Raw genomic sequence first — 22246 nt, forward strand, 5'->3', positions numbered from 1 at the left:
ATGGAAAGAACAAACTGACTCTACTAGAAATACGAGTCAATTGGTCCTTTATTTTTTCTTTAAAAAAAGTAAAAAAGTAAAGCTTATTGATACATGAGTACCACAATTATTTTTTATTTTAAAAAATAAAAAGATAATGGTGGTCCATCCACTGTCGACCACACCACTAGTCCATTTTATATTACAGAGTATATATTTGTAAAATGGCTAAAGTAATTTCAGTAGATTGCTAGAGTTCACTCTTGCTATCACTGGAAATATATCACCCATCACCATCACCACCACCAGTCAATCGCAGTTGATCAGGTCAGCAATATTCTTGATTACTGATACCCTTTAAGGATGTAATCATGTTACGACATATTTCAGTTCGGTTGAATGATTGTAAGATCTTCGATTGAGCAAGTGGATAAACTTTTGTGCTCTTTTCTTTTTCTTCTTTTTTCTGAAACGGAACTCTTTTGCTCTTGACTTCTTGTGACGGGCACAACAGTTTAATTCATGTCTGCTTAACCTTAGAAAGTTTACATGCAACTCATGGCTCAAGCAAGCTTTCTGTTAGTGTGTGATAGCTTAATGTTATTTGCACATACGCGTGCTTATATATCGTACTAAAACCAACAATAGGTAAATCATGTAAGGAAACATTTCTCAAATTATTAACAATGGGATTACATTCAGAATGATGAAAACAACGGCGTCCTTCACTATCAGAAATGATAGCTGGCATGGATATTCGTACTTCTGACATAAAAACTGAAGCTATAGTTTTGATGCTTCAGTGTTTTGCATGAAGATCTGTTAAGGAAAACAAAAGCCCACATTAGTCATAACTTACAAAAAGGCAGAAACATGTAAGCAACAGAAACCATGAGAGGTCAAATCAGTACAATGATGATATTACAAATTGATAGCCAAATCATTACAAAAATTTACCAAATTAAATACCTACAAAAGAACATTTTAAACAAATTGTTGCAATCTGATCGACACATCGATTGTTAGGTCATATGACAACTAGCACAACTTTCAACAGACTTTTCCTAACAAATTTTCAACGTGGTTTGGAGCAAAACTAAAGATATTGCTGCATTGTAATCCTCAAAAGGTAAAAATATGCAAGACACTCCCATAATCCATTTAGATGCGCATCTATCTAGTTAACAAATCATGTCAGGCAACAAGGTTTCGGAAACTGGTTCTAGGAAAACAGTGCCAGTCAGGTATTGGATCATATTGTAAACAGAGATACTAGGATAACCTCTAATGGAAATTTATACGCAAATATGGGTTCGATAAGAAAAAGAAACAAGAAACTGTTCCATTTAAATTTAACAAAATCAGACAGTTCCCTAAAATACTATTCCCAAACGGATATTCAGTAATTAATAATTGGTTACCAACAGGATGCAAAACCATAGTCCACATGAGTGGTCATACAAATGTTAAAATATAAGATGCCAGATCTTTTTGCTGGTACATGACCATGTAATCTTATCCTCCAAAAAAATAATAATATAACAAGCTCCTCCAAAAGTCAAACAGGAAAAAAGTGATTTGACAGCAAAGTATCGTTACAGGCTCCATTACATGCAACAACTGGCAACCAGAAGAAACTGAATTTTGCAGGTATTGTGTACCAGTACAATAAAGGCACCTACCTTTTTTAAAGGTTTCCTAAGTACATCATAATATAAGCCTTCATAGTATCTTGTAGCCATCCAAATCTACACAGACAAACTAAATAGTTAACTATTGTTCTAAACACAGAAGATGGAAAACTATCCATACCCGTGTAAGATCTTGCCTCCAATTAACAGCCTGCCAAATTGCCAACAAAGTAAGTTTGTTTTCACAGAAGGAATATTCTAATGAATGAAGTTAATAAGGCCTAGATTTCACGAGATCTGGTGGCCAACCTGTTCAAAAGAATCTTTCAAGTTACTGTCGCTTTGTTGTGACATTTTCCGATAATCCTTGCATTAGTCACAAGTTATGTTGAGCTTCACTCATTACTTGGAATATACAAGAAAACAACACCAACGAAAAAGAATACCATAATTCCTTGAATGACAAGGTATTGGGGAAAGCTATGTCCTTTGAAAACTAAACCTTCGAATTTGTCAACAAGTGGTAAGAAGCATCCCTTCTCCTACAAAAATAGGAAAATGACTAACAAATGACATATTTAGCAAAAGAAAAAGGAAGAAGGCATCTATTTCGGTGAGCGACATACCCAATCTATAGAATTGTTATCCACATCAAAGAAACCTTGTACTTCTAGCTCACTTATCAATCTTTGAAGACCATCTTGCAGCTGGAATTTGTGTTATATATTTAAATACAAAGAAATCAGCCCAAGAGAATAATAACACAAGCAAAGAGCATGAGCGGTTTACTAACTAAGATCCGCGTTCATGTCTTAAAAAAAATCAAAGAGACGTAATTACATGTACAGGTATATTTGTGTGATTTATTAGTTATTACAGTGAAGGCAAAAGTTGCATTTCAATCTTCTATTTCCTCAAAAGTCCATCTGTGTATTTCTAAGCCAAATACAGGATATGTCAATCAGGTGGTGAAATTAGCATTGCTAGATCAACAAAATGGTAAAGTGCAATCAGCTTTAATGGACTTCTTCCAAAAAATTAACAATAAACAGCAGGAACGCAGAAAAAATTATCAGAATATCATCAGCTCAATTTTCCACAAATCACGAAGGTTCTAACATATCATCTTTCATTTACCATTAAAATATTACTCATACAATCGATTACCTACAGTAATATTGGCAATGTTAGAACTTGTATTATGAGTTAAATTTCTCATTACAACGCACTGGACCAACTTGAACTAATACTCAGGAACATTGCATGAAATAAAGACACCAAAATAGCAATATAGCATACCTTCTGATCTGTCAGGATATTTCTCAAACATTCAGCATAAGCGTTTTTTTGACGTTGTGTATCCAGGAGCTGAGCTCGTTGCTATTAAACAAAATAAAATTCTAAGGATATAATGTAACCAAAACCAACCACGAAATTATGCAAAAATAGTCACTGTACCTCCAATGACAATATAACGAGTTTCTTGTCCAATTGCACAAATTGACTTTTCGCAATCTGTTTATCAGCAAATTTTTCGATAAAGTCATCCTGCAGGAAGGGACAAAACACTTAACTAGTAATTGCATTGAACTGACTAGGATAGCATATTTAGTTGCCATAAGAAAATTTGGAGATAAGCCATTAAAATGTTTATATTCTGCAACAAGTGGAATCACACGATTCCAAAGAATAGAACCACAAGGGATGAGGAAGCGTTTTTCAGGGGGCATAAAACCTCGAAAGCAATAAAGGAGTGGTGAATAGAAGTGGCGACTTTTCTTGTGCATGGTTCGGTTCCACACAGTTGGCAGGAAGCGAGGGATTTATTAATTATTAGGTAATACTAAAAAGTAAACTGGCACATATTTCCTTTTCACTGCAGTTATAATTTGGCATAGCCTAATGGAATACATAAAAGCTCGGCTAGTTGGAAGTTGTATTAGTCCAATCCAAAACTACAGTTGAACTATCACAACAATATATGTACCTGTAAACAACTGAGCTTACAAATATCACTGTCCAATTTGCCTGAATCCAAGAATCTGTCGAATTCTTCATGCAATTTGACTTGTTCTCTTGCCATAAAATACTACAAAAGAACTGCACATTAGTACTTCAAACTCACAAAAGGCTAATAGCATAGTCTTGATGTAATAGGATTATCTAGTAAAACAGAGATATAACCAAGCTGTATATTCACAAAACAGAAACAATTAAGAATACACTTTGGGTGCTTGCTTCTGTTTGACCTACCACAAGAAACTCTTTTTATAACTATTCAGGGTCATCACCAAGAATGCGTTATGGAAAAAAATGCTCAACTGTATTTTGGAAAGTATGCCAAGTTCAGTGTCGGATCCAATGAAGATGCATGGGGTGCGGTTGCATCCCCAAAAATTTTGGAACAGAACTTGTTAGGTATAATAATCAGGACAGCTGCCCAATACGCAAGTCCTGCCATTAACTTTACCATTAATCATGTAGAGCTATTTCAATTAGATAAGTAATCTTGCCGCTAATCTCCTTACATATATTTCCTTCTATATATAACAAGATTGCTGTTAGTCTCTAGCTTTTACATTTCCATGTACAGATGAGACCATTAGCTAGATAATTATCCTGCTAATCAAGGTATAATCTCTTCATGTCGAAATATTCTCATATTTTGTGACCCTCGGTGCAAATCTTCAATAGAAATATACAGTTTGCTTCATTAAGATTTTAACATGCATGTATAGTTAGAATCGTCTTAGCATTTAATTATGTTGTTGTACCACTTGAGTCACATCGGCAAAATCCAGGCTCCGCCACTAGCCAAAGTTATACTGAAAGCGAAAGCAACATATCAATCCTAGAAGTTAATCCTGTAGGTGTATTGTATAGCTGCTGGTGTATTTAACTCTTCTATTTGTTTAGTTGTCTTCATCAATTTATGGCCTATTTGGTCCATTGCAATTCCAAGTCACATTGCTCAGCGGATACTATACCTTTCTACATCTTTCTGAACCATTTGGTATAACAAAATCTAATCCCATGAGTTTGGGTTGAGAAACAAATCTACAGACCTTTTTCTATTACTTCCTCCGTCCCAAAATAGGTTCATTTCTAGCTCATCATCAAATACTTGCCTCATTGGCTCCAAGCAAATAAACTTTCCGTGATTCAGTCCTATGAATTTCATGGGTTAGTTGATGACCACATCAACATGGTGCTTTTGCCAGGTGGTGCGTATCCAATATAAATTTGTAAGCTGCTGAATCTCTAGGGTTAGTTGATGACTACATCAAATGTGGTGCTTTTTCCAGATGGCAGGGTCCAATACTAATTTGCAAGCCATGTATATATATGCTCCGTAATTATGTAGTAGATACTTCCGTTTCCTTCTGACAAAACAACTCATATTATAATTCCTTTTGACTTTTGCTACTTGTAATTCAACACAACCAGAAACATCCTCATTAATTCATAAATCTTGTACTATGCGATATTCTGACTAAAATTTAATTTTACTATCTATAGATTTGTGTTGTCTTGGCATTATAATAGGATGCAAAAATGTAAAATGTGTCCCTCTTTTGTACCTTTTGCTCAAAAGATTAAGTTTGCAGGCCACTGGTTTGGAGCTGTTTGAAATTAGTAGGTTCTTGCATTATCTAGTCATTTATCACAATAAGCATTCATCATATCATTGAAGAGCTATTTTGTGGTCAATAATGAAGTTATGGGACAGAAAATTACAAAAAAGTCCTTAAATCACATATTCTAATTCATTGGAAAATGCAAGAAGTACCTCAATAGAAGAACACTGTATAGTTTAATTTAAGACAATACAAATAAACAGACCGTAATCAAAATCACAAAGTAAATGCACAAAATAATATCAATAACATAATGAGACATACCCCAGATTCTTTCTTCTTTCTATAGATGTAAAATGATGCATAAAGTTGCAAATGGTCCAAAAAATCTAATGAATCGGGTTCCAATGGCTGAAAAAAAAAAGATCTTCACTTACATTGAACAGTCCAACAAGGTAAAACAAACAAGGGAAAAGGATACGAAGAAACAAACCTCATAGTTTTCTCTCTCTTTTGCAAAAGCAAACTGTCGAGCTATCTTTACAAGTACATCCTTTTGACCCTGTATAATACAAACATTTCAAAAGATGCACAGTAAGAAACAACAGACAAAGATTTTCTTTTGGGGGGAGGGGGGAAGGGCAGCTCACCTCCCGGATTAAAGGATGAAATTGTGGTTCCCAGAGACGTAATATTGAAATGTAAAAGATCTAATGAGCAACAGTTGTCAGAATAATTTCCGAATAGTGCATTTAGCGACAAAATTGAATTAAGGATAATACGCACATCAACTGCATCTTCTGCACTCAATCTAGTATGCAAATTTATCTCAAAGTTTTCCTCCAGCCGTTTCATAGCATTATTCCAACCATCAGAGCGCTGTAAAGTATTCAAGTTCACATACGGTATTGTAACATCCAGGTATACTACGATACTTTGACTCAGTAAAAAAACTAGTGAACAAGAAAAGCACCTTGATGTAAGGCTTCGATGTAATGAGTTTACAAATGCATTTGGAAATTTGATCAGAGCGTTGCTCTGAGTATGCTGCAGGCATCTTCCGCTTTAGAAAAAAGAAGATTAACAATTATTAGGCAAGACACATGCACATACACATGAGTGTGAAGTTATGCAGAATATTGTATACTTGTAACAAATTTGATATCATCCACACAAGGTGATCTGTACAGCTGCTAATGGCATGCCTAGATCGAAATTCCAGACTCAGATTCTCAAATATCTTGGTGCTGTCCAAACAATTACCCTGCAAATGAATAGATAATATATTAGACAAACTGTTCTCTTCACAAGGAAATCGCCAAGGAAATTACCGCTCTATCTTTACATTGCATATGGTCTAACATTTCAACATCCTTTTCCGAAAGTCATCTGAGCATCTAAAAAGCATAAGCAAATTGCTCACTGCAAAGCTTTTTTACATAAAAGCTAAAGCAGCCCAGAACCCACTTAAATAGCTGGATAATCAATTCAACCAATGGGAATTTGCATTTGGAACAATATTTCTTTTCACTGTTTGCTGATTTGAATAAGTTCAAACATCACCATCTCGTTATGTTGTATTTTCAGTGCATTGGGTGTATTACCATCTCGTATGTCCATATCACTGAGCAAATTGGACTTTTACTGTGTCTAATGGACGGAGTAATAAGAAGGAACAAAATGGCTTGTACAACAGCATATTGGAATAAAATGGAATCATCCTTTGTTATTGTATATTATAAATATGAGCCTCCTCGATAGTGTATAGTCGATTTGTTCAATAATTTTTCTATAAAATTCTTATAAATAACACATAAATGTCTACAGATTTACAGGCACAAAAGATCCAAAGCGGGGGTGAATGCAGAAAATAGAAAACCTACCCTCACCCTTAACTCCCTCTCAAGAAGAGTAATATAAGATATGCATAAATAATCTGATTAAAAACCACGTAAGCTATTCTTTTCTAGTAAATACTTTAGAACAATCTAGATTATGACAGAAATTGGCATGATTCTTTCAAGTTGTGAAAGATCGTACAGAGCAGAGCACTATATAATGAAAAAAAAAGTAAATTGTACATCATTGTGGAAACATGAAATAGTCAGATGATTTTGTGAGAATCAATGAGTTTGAAAGGTGGACCATATCTTCAACTAGTCACTGCTACCACCCAAGTGCATCAACCACCACCCAGAAACTAGTTACTTCAACTAGTTTCTGATCAATTAATTTGGTGAGAATAAATAAGCTTTAAAGCTGTACTACACCTATCCTTTTTTTCTCGTCACTTCAACTAGTTACTACTACTACCCCAGTGTAAGATCAACAATACAATTTTGCTAGGTGTTTCCTTTGGTGCAAATTTAGTGGTCTTTTGGGGGGTGGGAATGGATTTAACTAAGAAAAGAACATCACGGTACATGTACTCCAGTTCAAACAAAACAATTACCTCTAGACAGTCATCCATTGCATCGACTTCATGCAGCACATCAAGATATGTAGGAAGATACCTTCGAAATTCCTCTTCAAACTGGTTAGGGAATTAAGTATTGTAAAAGAAAAAATAAACATAAAAACTAGGCCAGGTAATGTTTCGAATATGACATGTAAGACAAAGTTAACAAGAAAATGAACCTCCCAATTCCACAATGCAGCTGGAAATTCATCAGGAATAGCAGAGGATGCCTTTACACAGAGATCTTTCTTTTGATTTGTAAACCAATCTTCAAACCGATGTGCTGTGCTATCATTATCCTGGTCTTCACCTTCCAAATCCTAATGTATATATACATAACAGAAAGACATAAAGTAATGTAAATCAATGTTTCAAAATATAAGAGTAGAGAGCTTATGTGGTATGAGTATATAAAATTGATCAACTTCACATTCCTTTCCAGGATCTTGGACTGTTCACGGAATCTACTATCCTACACTTCTTATGATAATTGTATCGCTAGCATAATCTAACCATTTGCCACTTTATATGGAACAAAAAAAAGCACAGTTTACATGTTACTACATTACTCTCAGGTATAGCATTTCCCATTTCTCCTATCACCACCCAGTCTTGGTAATTTTTTTTCTCTACGAGGGAGGAATACATCGCATGCCTTATATGGAGCCAGCCCATAACAAACAGATTTAATCCAACTAGCTGATATAACATTATAATCAGGTAAGACGACATTCTGAAATGGCATTTAAGTCATAAAGTCAAGCCATCATGCAACTACTTGCTGCTGCTGCCCATGGAGCTTGAGTAAAACAGAGTAGCAGAAAAAGGCACAAGATCAGGAAAAGGAGAGAAATAAGGGATATCTAACTATTAGATGAGAGAAGAACATGGTAAGCTCTCTCTTGGAGCTTCTCATCCGCTTTATCCAGCCATATGACGGATAACCACCATCTTTGAAACACAAAGATCTGGGGTGTATTAGGAGGGTACCAGAATATATCCATCAGGCTTACCTCAAAGAGGTTACAGACCAGTGGACCAGTGATGAGTGCAGCCTCAGCTGCCTCTCGGTCTTGATGCTTTGCCTGCTTGTTTGTTCCCTGTTCTATGCTGACCATGCCAGTAGCTAAGCATTGGCAAGTGGGCCAATCTCTCAAGGCCCATGCAAATGATGATTTACTCTTCCAGTCCACACTTAACATGACAGTCGTGCCAGACTAGCCTGAGCTAGTAAATGATTAGTCAGCTAGTCACCTAGCTGCACGACTAAATGCTCTAGTTGAGATATAGTGCACTAGTCATGCTGCTAGGCCAACTTGGCAACTAGTTGCATGACTTGATAACAATGCGTTCCATCTAGACAATAACCTATCCCTAACAGTAGCTAGACAGAACTCATAGTCAGACCTAGCTGTTATGGCTGCTAGTCTGCTACCAGTACGACCAGACAGCCAACCACCTACCTAGCCAATAAGTCAATGACATTTGTGTGCATACAAGCCATCAACAAATAAGATTGGAATGGGAACAAGGCCATCAAGAAAAACTACCTGACATTGTATGTAAACTTCATAAATCTCTTGACACAGAATGAAAAGATCCTTGCTGGCCTTCCTGCACTTGGTTAAGTTCATCAGGGGAGATAACTTTCTGATGGTCTTTTGAACTGCACATGGAAGATCATCACATAGGCGGTGGACTATAGCACGAAGCATATCATCTTTTACAAATCGCCTGAGCTTTTCATTGTTGCTATCAACTGCCACTTGGACCAAAGCATGACAAAAGGGAACAGAATCTATTGCTGCTTCACCATCCACCCACCATCCAAAGACGTCCATGCTTAAGCTTTCAAAGCAACCATTGAGTAAAATATATCTGCAAATAAAGGTCATGTGCTCTCTTAGAGCCACATTTACAAATGATGAAACATGAACATAATGTAATGCCACCAAGGAAATAAAAACACTCTAGTTAGTCTTTTTGCATACCCAACTAAAGAGGTAGAAGGTGTGCACTTGTCAAGGACAGAATGAAGAGCAGCATGGCAAACATCATGATTCAGTTCTTGCGAGGCTAAGGCCCCAAGCAACTTGGAGACTTTACGAGTCAAGTCAAGCAGTAGGTAATTTTCCATTTTGTTTACAGTTTCTTCTGATCCACAAAGATAACCAAAGTAATGTGGAACATCAGCCCGACCATTATTTAGAAGAGTGAACCATGAGTAGTGAAGCATGTCTCCACAATAGTCAAACAAGGGTAGTAAGAGCTTCAACATCCATTCTTCCCATAGATTATGAGGGCAATGCTTGATGAATGGAATAATGACAAGATCGATAAGTTTGGCTACATGCCGGAATTCCATTGATCTTATGTTTTCCATGATAGCATCGTTGATTGATGAAATGTCTAACAACTCTGAGAATGCTCCCTTAATGGTTGCACATAAACCTAATAGGTTGTACCTGCAGCAATATACAAACAAAGATGCTCAAATGCAAAATTGGTCAAAAGAAACTGTAACTATCGTATTTAAAATTTAAAGGAATAAGAATAAGGAAAAAAGACTAAACAGTACAGCCCATAACAAAAACTAGTATACATATCAAGTTTAAAGTTAAAAGAACGAATAAGAAACAAAAGACTAAACAGTAACTGCATTTGCAGTACAGATCTGAGAAAACTGTAAGCAATAGTACAACATTAGACAGCAATGCTTGCAGTAGTGAATGTTGAGCAGAATACCTTTGTTGTGAACAATGACATGAGGAAAAGCTCTACAGCAAATAAACTAAATAATTACAGTGTTAACATGATACATACAACTTGTGGTTACACAATGCTTCTCACCCACCATTTTTTGCTAGTGAATCACTCCCACTAATATATAGGATCTGCAGAGGGAAAAGGGCATCCAAAGTACATAAATTACATACATATGAACATGTAGTCAGCCTCATGACATACCGAAAGTCCAAAGTACGATCATGAAAGAAAGTTGAACACGAAACAGAAATGAATTTCCATATGGTAATTACACTGCTTATGCATAACATTTCATTTATGATTCAGTATCATTTTATACCTACATATTACTGCATTGTAATTTAGCAACTAGGCACCAGCATCGCTACTTATATGGCATGGCAACTTTTTTGCACCACTGCCTTAGTTCACAAATGAAATCATAGCATAGGTTGAGCTAATTACATATATAAAGATAACTATTTTTTGGGGCAAATGTGATGGAATTACCACTAAATAGCTGTCATTACAAAAAGAATGATGTTACTGTCGACGAGGTGTATACAGTTAACAAGGGTAGCTTAGACACCCTGGACCTCCCCATCCAACACTACCTCCCTCTAGCCCAAAATATAGGGTGTATGAGCTTTTTACATGCTCTCCAACATTATACTTTGACCATTAATTCCTTCCATGATAGATATCAACAACTATGAATTAACATCATACGGAAATACTTTCAAGTACAAATCTAATGATACCACATGCATGAAATTAAACATATATATTGATAGTTGAACTGTTAGTCAAGATTTCCAATTATTGATTTTCCTAAAAATAAGTACTCTTATATTTTGGGATGGAGAAGTACAGTTCTTCTCTCTTCTTTTTTTTTTACCAGCATCAAGATAAGCACTGCCAGAAGCAATGGGGCCAGATCCAGTGGGACCAATAAACACACAAACCCAAAATTGTGGCACCAAATCTGGTAGATACAAAGAATAAGTAACACCAATCAAACCCAACCACCCTGAAACCAAATAGAGGTGAGCTACTGCAAGGTGACTAGGCCAGTGATTACAACTAGGTGGTAGAACCAAAGGTCAGGTTAAGCTCACACTCTCACCCTCTTCCTCTTCCCATGTCCACGCTGACCTGTGAATCTCCTCTCCTTGCTCATTCTCTCTCTAAATTTAAATCAAGGAGAACATGCCTAGTATACCTGTGAATCTCCTCTCCTTGCTCTCATTCTCTCTCTAAATTTAAATCAAGGAGAACATGCCTAGTATAACAAATCGAGCTTATTCCTACAACAATTGATTGACAACTCAAAGAAATACATATTTCTGAACAAAATTTGAGAACGCTGGTGCAATTCATAAAATCTACTTCTTGGAAAGCATTCTTTGACAGAAGGAAACAAAATAAAGGAAAAAAATGCAAAAGGGTGCCATACCCACTCTCTCGCATTAGTTGTAACCATTGTGCTAAATCATTCTCTTCCAACTCTTCAAGACTAACATCGAGAAATTCCAGCATTTCTCCTTTGAATCTCAAAATCTGATCAACATTTTTCAACTTTCTAGCTTCTATAAGTTCCTCTGGGAATCTAAATACAGCTTCATTGGTCCATAGTGCATGTACAAATCGAATCAGCTGAAATTCAATAGTCATATTCAATTCTTCAGTGTTATTATTAGCAATATCAAGCAACTGTTAGACTTATAATATTCAACTACTCTAATTAAACTGACGAATTAGATAAGATTTACCTTAAGAAGTGGAGGAACGATCAATGAAACAAGGGAAATTAAAGTTGAATAGCTTATTTGGTCTGGTTTATGTAATATATCAGTCTCTACCCTGTGGTTTTTAAGCTCTTTCTCAAATAATTTTACAATTTTGAGCATAGCCCTCCTAAAATCACCATGACAACATAAATGCTTTAGGCAAGCTTGCCACTGTGGTTGTGCCCAAAGACTTTTCAAGGAACTAAGGAGAGAGGCAAGCAAAGCTTTGTCTTTCTCAAACCTGCGTTCAAAACTAATGTAAGCAATTGTACACTTCATATCTAGCAATGAAACTATACGTCATGTAAGTTTCACGTACCATGAACAGGTTGCTGCAGAAAGAAATGCTTCAGAGATAATGGTGTGCTCTGCGAGCATCTGCTGAACATCACCCCCACCAGTACCCTGTGTAATGAACAGAATGCCTTCAAGCTAGGAGACAGGTATAAACACTATGACTAATCAAAGTCTCCCAAACAAAAAGAAATGTGGTGGCTCCAGATACTATAATTGAATGAACTGTACAATAGTTTCTTAAGTTTGCATGATGTTCTGTTAGTTTTATGAACTTGATAACTCAACACTAACGTCTATAAACTTACACAAGTGATTCACAAGGACAGTTTAATCTGGTTCACATTAGGTTCAAGGAACCATATCCACATGCAACTTAACTTGTAATCGATAACTTATGCAAATGTGAGGCACTAGATGATGGTTACTCATGTTTAGATCCAGGAACCAATAAGTGGTTTTAGCAATAACAGGATGTACCATACAATTCAAACGAAGTACTAATAAGACATTCATTATCACACCTAACTGTCACTGGCAAGACTATAGAAGTCATGCTCAAAAACAGCTTGTGCAAAAAGAAATGAAGTAAAAAGTCTGTCAGATAATTAAACTGGAAGAGAGAAAATAATTTTTCACAACAAATTTCCTGTCTAGTTTATCACTACAGAAGGATTTTAGATCTTACATCAGTAAAGTTTTTGGGAAATTTTAAAGTCGTTTGAGTGTCCTAATCTAAGGGAATTTGGCATGTTCCCTCACTTAAAAGCATGCTAGAGAGCTGTTTTCTTTACGTGCTAATTCAGATCTATATCAGACGTAATGCAGATTACTGAGAGAATGGAATAACAATGAGCTTACCGACATTCTTGTATGGCCAAGCTCATTTGACTGTTTCGCATAATCAGTGAAATTAGTTTCATTCTCACAGCTTGCACCATCCCCAGAGCAGTCAAACATGTGACTCTATTGAACATAGAAACAAAACAAATGGGATCGGGAGAGTAAAAGCGTTATTTTGTGCAGAGAAAACTTGTTACATGGGATGCAAATGAACACAAGATAAAAATAGCACATGAACCTCTAGTTCAGCAGCAGCAGCATCCATTTGAGAATTTCTTTTAGTTGTGTAACTGGCAAGCATTAAAAGTTCTTCACCACCATTTTCTTCTGCGAGTGGATTCATTCAAGAGAAAGGTTAAGAGTACAGCCGTTCACTACATGTATCAAATTGCAAGTTGAGCTCACATGTGTGTGCAAATTGTATATGATTTATCCAAAATATGCAATTATAGAACTCAACAAAAAAAATTAGACTAACAGTTTTGCAGTAAAATAATAGACTACTTATATAAATCTATCATAAACATGTATATGCAAATAAGTTCAACACTTCCACTTTGCATTGTGCATTTGCACGTGGATCCATCTAACCAGGTTACGGAGGGATGTACATATGGTCTGTTTGGTTGTTCGTATGTCCCCAGCCTGGTCCGTATCCTTCATCCAGGCCGCTCTCAGCCTGGCTAGAGTAATGTAATTGTCTCTATTTGGTTGCTTGTATGGGTTTGTCCTGGATGATCTGAGATATTGTTTGGTTGGTTATATCTCTGGATGCTCTATCCAAAGATGGTGTTTGGTTGGATGTTTTGGACCTGAGTTCAGTCACCTCTTATTATGAAAGGTAAGGTTACCACTTGAATCATTACAATGAAAAATTATTTTATGTCCTTACTGATGTGTAGTGAACAAATTGTCAAATCATTTTTAGTTAAGTGGTTGATTTGAACAAAGTTTTTTTAGAAAGAATAAACTAAAGAACTTATATATATTTCCAATTTATATATTAGTACTGCACCTCAACACTTGCTGAACAACTTTCTGTTTTGACAGATTAGATGCACCATGCTTGTGCACAATAAAATATATGGCATACTTTCTGCAAGTGGTTTATAGAAAGCAAGTAACTACCAGTTTGTCACTTGAGAAACAAGAATAAGCAATGTATATATACCATAAGAACCGATGAATTGACAAACATAACATAAGCATGCTAGAACAGGTTTGGCATTCCAGTACAAAACACAAGCATTCGCATAAATAATCAAGCATCACCATTGCTGTTACATCATTCACACAAATAATGAAGCATGACCATTTTGCAATCCAGTACAAAACACAAGCATTAGCCACCAGAAAGACCCAATTAGTGGAATGGAAACATCTGATCCAATTATTTGATACAGTAAAATAGCTGACATGGTGTCCAGTACCACCTGAAGCATCAGTTCACAAAAGAAAATATAGGAATTTGTTCCAGTCCCAGCACAATCAATTTCCACATAATCATGCCTACACGAAGTGAACAGATCTATATATAGAAAAATCACATGAACATGCAATAAAAATCATCATGCTGCAAGAACAGTCATATCCACAGCACATATCTAGATCAAAACAATACCACGGGGTGCGGGGGAGGAGTCTCGGGCTGCCGGCGATGGGAGGAGGTGGCGTGGGGGTCTTCCGGCGGCGGGGCCTCGGTGTCTTCCAGATCTGGACGACGACGACAGGGGGAGACCGCCCGAGCCGGCGGCGGACTGCTTCTGGCACCGGGATGAGGCGGACTGCTTCGCGGCAGGAGGAAGGAGGCGGCGGGGGTGGTGGCGGGAGGAGGGAGGAGGACGGAGGAGGCGGCGCCGGGTGGTGCGCGAGGACGGAGGCGCCGGCGGGTGCGGGAGGAGGAAGGAAACGGCGGGGAGTCGCGCCGGTTTGCGGGTGGAGGAGGCCGTGGGTGGCGACGGGAGGAGGGCGTGGATGAACCCTAGCACGAGGGTAGAGGGGCGGAACGAGGGAATTTTTTTTTGAAAATAATATTGTTTTAATGGAAAATTACTTTTAGCCTAGCCGGGGTAAATCGCAAATATAGGTCTCTGTCGAACGGGTGTAGTTCGATAGGCTTCCTATCAAACGGCCAGCGCACGACTCAAAAGATAATCGAAACGCTGCAAGTTCAATAGGCCATGTTAAATAGGGGCAGTTTGATAAGCCCTCGACAGGCCCTGTCGAGCACCACTAGTTCGACAGGCCCTCAATAGAACCCTATCGAACACTACCTGTTCGATTGGTACTCTCGTCTATTTTTTAATAATAATTTATTTTTTTAATAATATGTAATTTACTGTAATATTTTAGTATGTAAGAAAGGAAAATATTATTGTAGTATTTATTTGTTGGTTAAAATATTTAGATTATTTAGTTCATTATTTGTATATATTTTTGGTTTTATGGCTTTGTCGTAATTTATTTAGTAAGGACGGATAAGAAAGAGGAGGGGATCGAAGACATTGCCGAGTCGTCCAGCACAACCGGGAGGTGGTTGGCTATTGCCTTGGAGTCTCCTCCTGCAGCACGGATGGCCATAGAGTACACCGTCAGCCAGGCTTTTGGATCGGTTGAGCCGTCTTACTTCTTTATGCCAGTAGGCTTGAAACCAATCGACCAAGTCAGTTGACTCAAGTTCTTGGTAAAGGCCGAGATGCCATCTATCGTGTTAGTGTCTAAGCTTTCGGGTGACCGATGCCTGAACGCCTGACTCCGACTGCGATGATCACGATCGCGGTTGCGATGGTGACCATCCCGATGTGCTCGGCATTGGTGTTCAAGCTTGTGGCGGAGGACGGAGGGGCCTTCGGTGTGTAGGCGCCTCCTTTCCACCTTGAGGTCTTGGCACTGCCGGTCCAGTCAGCGGATCTCTTCATCGATGCGGTGTTGCCTATCGACGTCTCTTCTTGATGAAGCTTCAGGGCATCCGCGGCGCGATCGGTTTTCAGTTGGTTGTCGCGAACCAGTCGGCTGCTGGGAAACGTTTGGCCTAGATCTTGGCGATCTAGACGACTGAGCCTCCGAACGGGCCGCTGGTGTACCTAAAGTATGCTGAAGGGATTGTTGGATCACAGCCGTCATCACCATGGCTTTGATCTTGTTGATGGTGTTGACCACCTGAAGATCTTGTTGTGGGAGCTGCTAAACGACGTCACCGAGTAGGTCTGCTGCCACTCGGACATTTTGTTGGGGCGTCTTGAAGACATCGTGCCCCTCGACTTGAGTTTGCAGCAGATTACGCTGCATCTTCCGGGACTGGGCACGCAGCTCGGCATGCGACTGGGTCGCACGTCGTTCCCGCTCTTCCCGTTCCTGACGCTCCTTGTCGTCCTGGATCCGGCGCTCTTCCGCCAGTCGGGCGGCTTCCTCCTCTTGTCGTCTCCCCTCGGAGGTGTTCGAACCAGTCGACTGAATGGTGGCAAAGACCTCGCGTGGCGGCACGAAGTTTCCCGTGCTGCTGCGTGTATTAGAGGCCCACACCTGCTCGGGCTTCATGTCCACCTCCATGGGGATGGCGCCTTGGCTAGCCTACCGCGGAGATTGGATCTTGGTATCATGTGACTCAGATTGGATCTGGATTTGATCCGAGACCTTTGTGTCGGGCTCGAAATGGCAAACCTCTTCACCAGAGTCAGCCGAGCTGGAGTCGGTGTAGGAGAGGGCACCAAACTGGTCGATCTGGAGCCGGATGCCACCAAACTTGAACGTCGAACCCGGCGGGAACCTCTTCTTCATAATATCAGAGTTGAAGTCCATCGAGCCGGTCTGCAAAGAACCTTAGCGAGAAAAGAAGATAGCGTGGAACCCCTACCTGGCACGCCAACTATCGATGTTTGGTGTCGGCAATAAACTTACGGGGTGGCTATTACGCTGGGAACTCGATGGTTAAGATGAAGGAGGAGACGATTTACCCAGGTTCAGGCTCTCGACTTAGCGAGATAATACCCTAATCCTGCTTGTCGATGGAATTGGATGTGAATAACCGTGTCCCCGGTGGGGTGCCCCATTCCCCCTTATATAGTGGGGGTAAGGCTTACAGATATGACAGAGTCCTAATTTAACAAGACTAAGATCTATCCTTATTCGGTTATGACTCGGATATGGTACACACGGCATGCAATCCGGTAGTTACCAAACCCCTAGTCAATGCCATACGGATACAAACTCCTTCCTATTCGGTACTGCTTTGACCGTACGCAATCGCGTAGTCTACGGATACCCCTGGTATAGGTATCCCACAAAAAGAGTTTCGTTTCAGAAAAAAAAAAAGAAAAAGAAAAGAGTTTACCCACTTGCTCAATCGAATATCTTACAACCATTCAACCAAACTGAAATATGTCTTAACATAATTACATCCTTAGAGACGGTATCAGTAGTCAAGAATATTGTTGTCCCGATCAGCTGTGAATTTACAATAAACAAGAACCAGGTTGTCATGCTTCTAAACCATGCAGGAGCATGTCAAATTCTTTTTGTATTATGAAATAAAATATCTCAGCCTATTTTTTTACAAAGCCAGAGTCACTTGTCAGAAGTTTTCTGCATTAGGCAGAATCAACGAAACAATCATGCCAAATAAATGCTACAGTACAATCATAGCAGTGGGAGGAGGAAGAGGGGCAGTTGGCCAAAGAAGGCAGCAGTGTGTGTTTCCTCCTGGCATACCGCATCATCTCTGACAATGACAGACCAGATTTTGATGTTTGCAAGCTCTGGGGATCTCCCTGCAGCAGTGATATGTATCGAGCCAGGCAATCAGTCCTTTTAGGCATGTACAATAATGTTTATTAGTTAGCTCTTCCAATTACTAGACAAGAAAATTCATTGATATGGACTAAAGATAGGGGAAGATAGAGAAACAAAGATGTTATGCATGACATTGGCTCAAAACATGCAGAAAGCGAGCAAACACGAGAAGGGACGGGCATTGGAGAATCCGTCTCCAGGAAGACCCGAACCAACCTAATCGTGGCAGCCCATCCTCTGCTGTGGGCACCACCTCTATGAAGATACGGATCCATCGGTGGCGAGCTCAAGATAATCGGATGGAGGAGCTCTACCGGTCAGTGATCTATTGGTAAGGAGGAGAAAGGAGGTTAGAGGTAGTTGAGTGATGGCGTTTCTACCTATGATGTTAGTGAGAAAAGTGGAACTAACGAGGAACGAAAAGGAGAATAGAAAACTTCATAGATTATTAATTGCTAAAGCCGATAGGCCGATTTAGAGCAGGTACAATAGCAGGTTATTGTTAGCCACCTTGATAAATAAGGCCAAAACACAGGGGTAGATTGCGGGACTAATACCACACCTCATTGGTGGAGGTTTGTCCATTTTACACATGCTGATGGTACGGTGCTTTTTATGGATCATGACCTTGACAAGGCTAAGAACATGATGACAATTCTTCTAGCTTTTGAGCAGTAATTGGGTCTTAAGACCAATTTTCGTAAAAGTGATCCGTACTATTTTGGAGAAGCATTAGACTTTACTGACAACTACATCCAAATTTTTGGACTTAAGTCGGTGAATTTTTATTTTAATATCTTGGTATACCTATTCATTATAGAAAGTTAAGAAATATGGAATGGAAAGAGGTGGTGGAACGCTTTAAGAAGAGGTTGAGCAGCTGAAAAGGGAATTTTCTTTCATTAGGAGGACGACTAACTTTGATAACTCGGTGCTTAGTAGCCTCCCAATGTATATGGTTGCTGTTGGAGAGCTTTCTCCTCTAGCGGGACACCGGTAGAGTTCAGCCAAGCGAACTCAGACTAGGATGAAAACTGTAGGTCAAGAGACTAGGACGAAAATTGTAGGTCCAAGCGAACAAGAAAGAGTGACGCAAGTGTTTATACAAGTTTGGCCCGCATGGAGGTAGAATACCCTACTCCTATTTTATGTATGATTTTTTCTGGGTTCAAAAAGTTCTCCTCTCTCGGCGAGTCCCTCCTTTTATACTTAAAGGAGGTACATAGTGCTTGGGAGGTAGGAATATGAACAATGTCTTAAATGTTCTTGGTGAAGTCATAAATGGTCGTCCTATTGATTGGATGCTGAAGTGACTTGGCACAGGTGAATGTGACGGCATCAATCTCTACATATCGCCCACTTTCCCATGCACACTAGCTGGTGTTAGATGACAAGGCTTTGGGAGCCTTTGCATGCCGAGCACGTCAGCAAGTAGGAAAGAGCTTCCACCAGTAGTAAGCCAATAAGACTCACTACTCCTGTATTTATGAAGTTAGATGCTTTCTTTGCACACCTACACAGGACACGTCTTTGCCTACTCCTAGGAGAGGGCCGGGAGAGCCCGACCTCTCTTAGTGGGGGCAAACTGTGTCCTGAAGGAGGGCTTGCCTATTCCTGTGATAGGGGCCCGGGGTAACCCGATCCCTCATATCGGGGGTGAGCCATGTCCTCTAACCGCCTAGTCAACCCACTTCTCCTATTCGGCTAATGGACCGATGGAAGCAACTAGGGCCATGCGACTAGAGGGTCGTCTCCAGAGTCAATCAGCCGATGAGATCTGGTCAGTGACTAATTCTGACTAAGCGTCACCTGGCCTTTGAGGCAACACGAGCTATTAAAGTGGATACCCTGGTTCCCACAACACAGACAATGGTGTTCCTTGCAATTCCTAGCGGGGTTCTGAAGAAACTTGATTATTGTCGATCTAGGTTTTATTGGCAAGGAGACGAACATAAGAAGAAATATCGGCTTGGGTGAAACATCATTTGTTGGCCCAAAGATAAAGGGGGTTTAGGAATTCATGATCTAGATATTAAGAACATTGGGTTGCTTAGTAAGTGGTTATGTAAGTTACTCACCACCGATGAAACGTGGCAACAGATGTTACGTCATAAGTATTTAGGATCACATCCTTTCTCTCAGGCTTATTGGAAAGCAAGGATTCATATTTTTTTTGACCTTCAAATTAGATTTTGGGAGTATAGATGGTTGGGTAATGTCCCATTGCAAGACCAATATCCCTATCTTTTATAACATTGTTAGGCATAAGCAGTCGACCATCTCCTAGATCTACCAAACCAACCCACCAAACTTTTGATGGAGACGTGATTTAATTGGCAGCTTGGAATGATTTGTTACGTCGCATCGCTAATTTAGAGTTGGCACCAGGAGCAAGATGAGTTTCATTGGAACCTTATACCAAGTGGGGTTTTCTATGTCAAATCTCATTACTTAGTTCTAGTTCACACTAGGATGCCAAACATTAATAGATGTATCTGGAAGATAAAAGTATTGCTAAAGGTTAAGATTTTCACGAGGTATCTTTGATATGGTGTAGTTCTCGCAAAAGATAACTTAGCTAAGTGAAATTGAAATGGATGTATGACTTCTTGGTTTTGTCACAAAAATGAAACTATACAACACTTGTTCTTTCATTGTCGTTTAGCTCATCTAGTGTTGTCTATTACCCTTACAACTTCTAATTTGAAACCTACTCACAGTGTTTCTCATATGTTAGGGAGTTGACTTTTATGCGTTCCCAAGGAAATGAGAAACTTGCTTTTGATGGGTGCAACGACATTATGTTGGTCACTATGGCTATATAGAAATGCTGTCATTTTTTACAACAAACAAGTGAATCTTTTGTAGGGTTTTTTTTGGGTTACCGGTGGATCTGTTCCTGGGCCATTCTTCATTGACCAGGGTTACATGATATCTTTGCAGTGGCATGTCAGTAATTGGACAGGGTGACACAGGAATGTTTTACCAGGAGCATGGGTGGTGATCTAGCCTACGGATTGATAGCCATTGAGTCCTTTGTTTCTGTCTTTTGTGTGTGTGTTAGTGTGCGTGTATTTTTTTTGGATGCGTGTATTTTAGTTATGCATAGGCCGGAGTTAGCACAATTTGTTTTATCATCTTGATGTAATTGATTGAGTTCAATAAACCTTTTATTATTGAAAAACAATAGCTGACTACAAGTCAATTATAAGCACACGTGAAGGAAAGAAAAAATAAAAAATAAGAATTGTTAGCTCTCAGGTAAGAGCACATGTTGATAAATGCATTAAATACATAAGTGAGAAATATATATATGAAAAAAAAAATAGTAGAGCCAACTTTATAATTAATTTATTATACATGTTAGCTCTAATATAGGATTATATTACCTCAGTTCTATAATATAAGGAATTTTGGTTATGCATTTATATAGCCAAAATCTATTATGTTATGAGATGGATGTAGTAGCTATTAGTCGGCTCTCTGCTATTAATCTTGCTCTTAAATAGTGGAGTTTCATGGTCTCTTTGATTACATGTACTCCCTCCGTTCCATATTATAAGACTTTCTGGGTTTGTTTAGATTCATTCATATATCAATGTATATGTTATATATATATATATCTAGATTTATTAGCAAATAAATAAATTTAGATAAGGTCAGAAAGTCTTATAATATGGAACGGAGGGAATATTTTCTAAGTCTACGCGAGACTCTACCGTATCAACGTGCCCTTACCTACGGAGTAGAAGCATATATACGAGGAAGCTGACCTAGTCCTTGAGGAAGTTTGGTCCGGGAAGAAAGAATGCCCATCTTATTAAAATATGCACAAGATGTAATAAGAAGGATGCCAATTTCAAGTGTGACTTCACCAATTATGCAAATAACCCACTTAACATTTCACCGGGAATAAACCACTAAAATTGCCTGGTCGTTTGCATCATCAGTACTGCAGGCTAGCTTATGGATGTTTAGTGATGGTGTTGTATTTGACACAACTAATCGATCGGTTGACTGATCTGGACGTGCTGCCTGAGATTTGGGTAGGACTGAACAATCGTGGGTTTCATTGCTTCTTTTCTAGGGGGGAAATCTGCAGTCCTGTGTATGGACATGAAAGTGGTGGTATAAATTAAC

General features: G+C 38.9%; 1 protein-coding gene across 5 annotated transcripts; it reads right to left on the bottom strand.

Annotated features, from left to right (window-relative positions):
* Positions 1-201: 201 nt before the first annotated feature.
* Positions 202-15298, bottom strand: LOC102721490. 5 transcript variants are annotated; one of them, XM_015842526.2, is made up of 25 exons: positions 14940-15298; positions 13557-13645; positions 13337-13441; positions 12501-12586; positions 12164-12422; positions 11848-12047; positions 9638-10111; positions 9197-9524; positions 7826-7966; positions 7641-7721; positions 6336-6452; positions 6162-6251; positions 5975-6067; positions 5839-5898; positions 5682-5750; positions 5513-5599; positions 3598-3699; positions 3069-3125; positions 2910-2990; positions 2237-2317; positions 2057-2152; positions 1920-1976; positions 1792-1821; positions 1662-1727; positions 202-798 (listed from the first exon to the last, which is right to left on the bottom strand). In XM_015842526.2, the coding sequence occupies exons 2-25, from the start codon at positions 13617-13619 to the stop codon at positions 763-765; spliced, it is 2859 nt and encodes a 952-aa protein (XP_015698012.1). In that variant the 5' UTR covers positions 13620-13645; positions 14940-15298; the 3' UTR covers positions 202-762. The 5 variants fall into 5 exon arrangements, with proteins under 5 accessions (XP_015698012.1, XP_015698013.1, XP_015698014.1 ...); XM_006662894.3 differs by having other exon boundaries at positions 203-798; positions 3069-3158; positions 14940-15297; XM_015842527.2 differs by lacking the exon at positions 5513-5599 and having other exon boundaries at positions 3069-3158.
* Positions 15299-22246: the final 6948 nt, after the last annotated feature.

This window comes from Oryza brachyantha, chromosome 11, assembly GCF_000231095.2.
Source record: "Oryza brachyantha chromosome 11, ObraRS2, whole genome shotgun sequence".
Taxonomy (NCBI): domain Eukaryota; kingdom Viridiplantae; phylum Streptophyta; class Magnoliopsida; order Poales; family Poaceae; genus Oryza; species Oryza brachyantha.